Source organism: Plasmodium fragile (assembly GCF_000956335.1).
Source record: "Plasmodium fragile strain nilgiri unplaced genomic scaffold supercont1.5, whole genome shotgun sequence".
NCBI lineage: Eukaryota > Apicomplexa > Aconoidasida > Haemosporida > Plasmodiidae > Plasmodium > Plasmodium fragile.
Window position 1 is genome coordinate 493288 of NW_012192585.1, and position 2376 is coordinate 495663.

The 2376-nt window shown below is 43.3% G+C and overlaps 1 protein-coding gene across 1 annotated transcript; it reads right to left on the reverse strand.

The window, feature by feature from the left end:
* Nucleotides 1-224: 224 nt before the first annotated feature.
* AK88_00684 (40S ribosomal protein S23) lies at nucleotides 225-1486 on the reverse strand (the record flags this gene model as incomplete). Its single annotated transcript, XM_012478330.1, has 3 exons — nucleotides 225-473; nucleotides 990-1168; nucleotides 1477-1486. 3 exons carry the CDS (start codon nucleotides 1484-1486, stop codon nucleotides 225-227), a joined length of 438 nt encoding a protein of 145 aa, XP_012333753.1.
* Between the last annotated feature and the right edge of the window lie 890 nt (nucleotides 1487-2376).

The window sequence follows — 2376 nt, forward strand, 5'->3', positions numbered from 1 at the left end:
AAAAGAAAAGGTAGAGAGAGAGTATACACCCAGGGTGGATCCCAAAATGGCAAAATGAGGAACGCGCGTTAAGGGAAACTCAAAAGACGGTTGTGGTGTTCAACGCGCATGTAAAAAAGAGCACACACAATATGATGGGACACCGCTACGATAAACGAGGGAGAAAAATAAACGTCGGCATTTCCATCACACATGGTGCGATGATTATACCTCTCCCGCCCCCTTTACGATCTTGGCTTCTCCTTCTTTTCTTTAAACAGGGCTAAAAGGGAAACTCGAGCTACTTTGACCACCTTGAATTTAACTCCGGGCAAGTCACCAACAGAGTGACCACTGCGTCCAAACCCTGAGACTAACACTTCGTCATTTTCGTCTATAAAATTTAAACAACCGTCTCCAGGAACGAAAGCTGTGATCTTCTTTCCATTTTTAATCAGCTGCACACGGACACACTTTCGGTAGGCGGAGTTGGGCTGCACAAAAATGGGAACAGCGTCATCATTTATATCATGTGTAGGAAGAAAAAAAAAGGGGGCGGGGTGGAATGGAGGGGTGTCCCCCGTCCACATAGCGTGAACGGGGCCAAACCCGCTCTAATCACTCGATCACTCCACATGAGAAGACACAGCGTCGCTACCTCAATATATATATGTGCATGTGGAAACGTTTAACATATTTTTATGCATTGAAAAGTCATAAAAACGGAAGAGACGTTAATTCAATTTCTTATTTTTTTTTCTTTTTTGTATCCATCTTTTGACTCATCAGCTCGTTGGAGTTACGTGGGCTCATGAAACACAAATGGAATGGGGAGGAGCGGTTGGACGGGGTGGCTATGCGCGCACTTCTATCCTCCACATGCAGTCCCTTCGCGACGATTCTTTAATAATAGAGCGGCCATTCCCCCTACTGGGGGTCATTTTCCCTTTCACTTCACTCCTTTCTTCCAAAATTTCCCCCCTGGGTGGCGACGAAGCTCTCCTTCTCACCTGCTTAGCCTCAATGGCAACCTTCTCAACGACTATTCCTTTAGCATGGGAACTTCCTCTAAAGGGGTTGGACTTCCATCGGGTTCCTAAATGGGATTTCTTGTATCCTTTGTCAGCCCATCTCTGGGTTCTTCTCCTGATGCGCAGTTTTCTCGCTGCCCTCAATCCACTTGGTTTGCCTGCTCAGGTGTGGGGTGGGGTACAAAAGCGATCAAGTGAGAGTCAGCACGCGTGGGGTCATATATTAATACGTTCACACGTACGTATGCCACTGCCTCCAGTGCTCCACTGGTTAAAACTGTGCTTCCTTGCTCTACCCCCAATTTTTCCACGCAGTTATGGAGTTATGCATAATTATAGCAACGCGCATGATGCAGTTCCATTTTTGGAAGCATATAAAAACGGGAAGAAACAGGGGGGAGGGGATACAACGAACGCGAAGCACAGCAGGCATATCACATGTGACATATAGGAAATGTAAACGTACCTGATCCCATTGTTCACAACTTAAGATAATTTTTTGTAAAAGATAAAAAGGGCGTAGGATATATATATATATCTTTCAAAGTTGTTACAAACAAAAAAAAATATTTCTTTTCCTTTGTTCTCAATTTTTTTTTTTTTTTTTTTTTCTAGCAAAAGGAATTAAACTTTGTGAAAGGAAAAAAAAAAAAATTAATTTAAAAATATGTTCGCGCAGTTTTTTGCATATCTACAAAAATAATATTATTGTGGGTGGGAGTTTTTTTTGTGTTTGTTTCAACTCTGCGTGACATTTTCCCCTTCAGGGGTTGGGTAAACCGCTGCGTACCGATGGGCCAATCCCCACGGGGGCATGTCGCGAATGGCCCGAATGGCACCACTCCACTACCACAACCCGCACGTAAAGTCCGCCCTCATTTGTGGATGATCGCATTCATATATTATATGCCCCCAATATGCCACAACTATTATATATTGTCAGCGCACAGAGTTACCGTTATATATGGTATGGCACTTTTTATTTTCGTCGCACCCAAGCCCAAACGAAGTGAAGCTACACTCCATCATCTCATGCGTAGTGCACTTGGGGGACGAAAAATGAGCCCAAAGAAAAAAAAAAAAAATAAATAAAAATGCAGGCGCGTTAAGTGGTCCGATGGGGGGAAACAACAATTGCTTTTTTTTTTTTCTTGCCTTCATTTGTCACCTTACATGGATGGGCCTTGTTGCCTCCTTTTTACTTGAGAGCAGCCTGCCCATACCTTTCGCAACATTGCTTGTGGAACGGAACTGCCTTTGGTCATCCCACGTAAACGCACATATATATATGTTTATACGTACGAGTGCTTAATTTTTTTTCTCCGTTTGGCTGCCTTTCCCGTTTGAGGTGAAAAAAAAAAAAAAA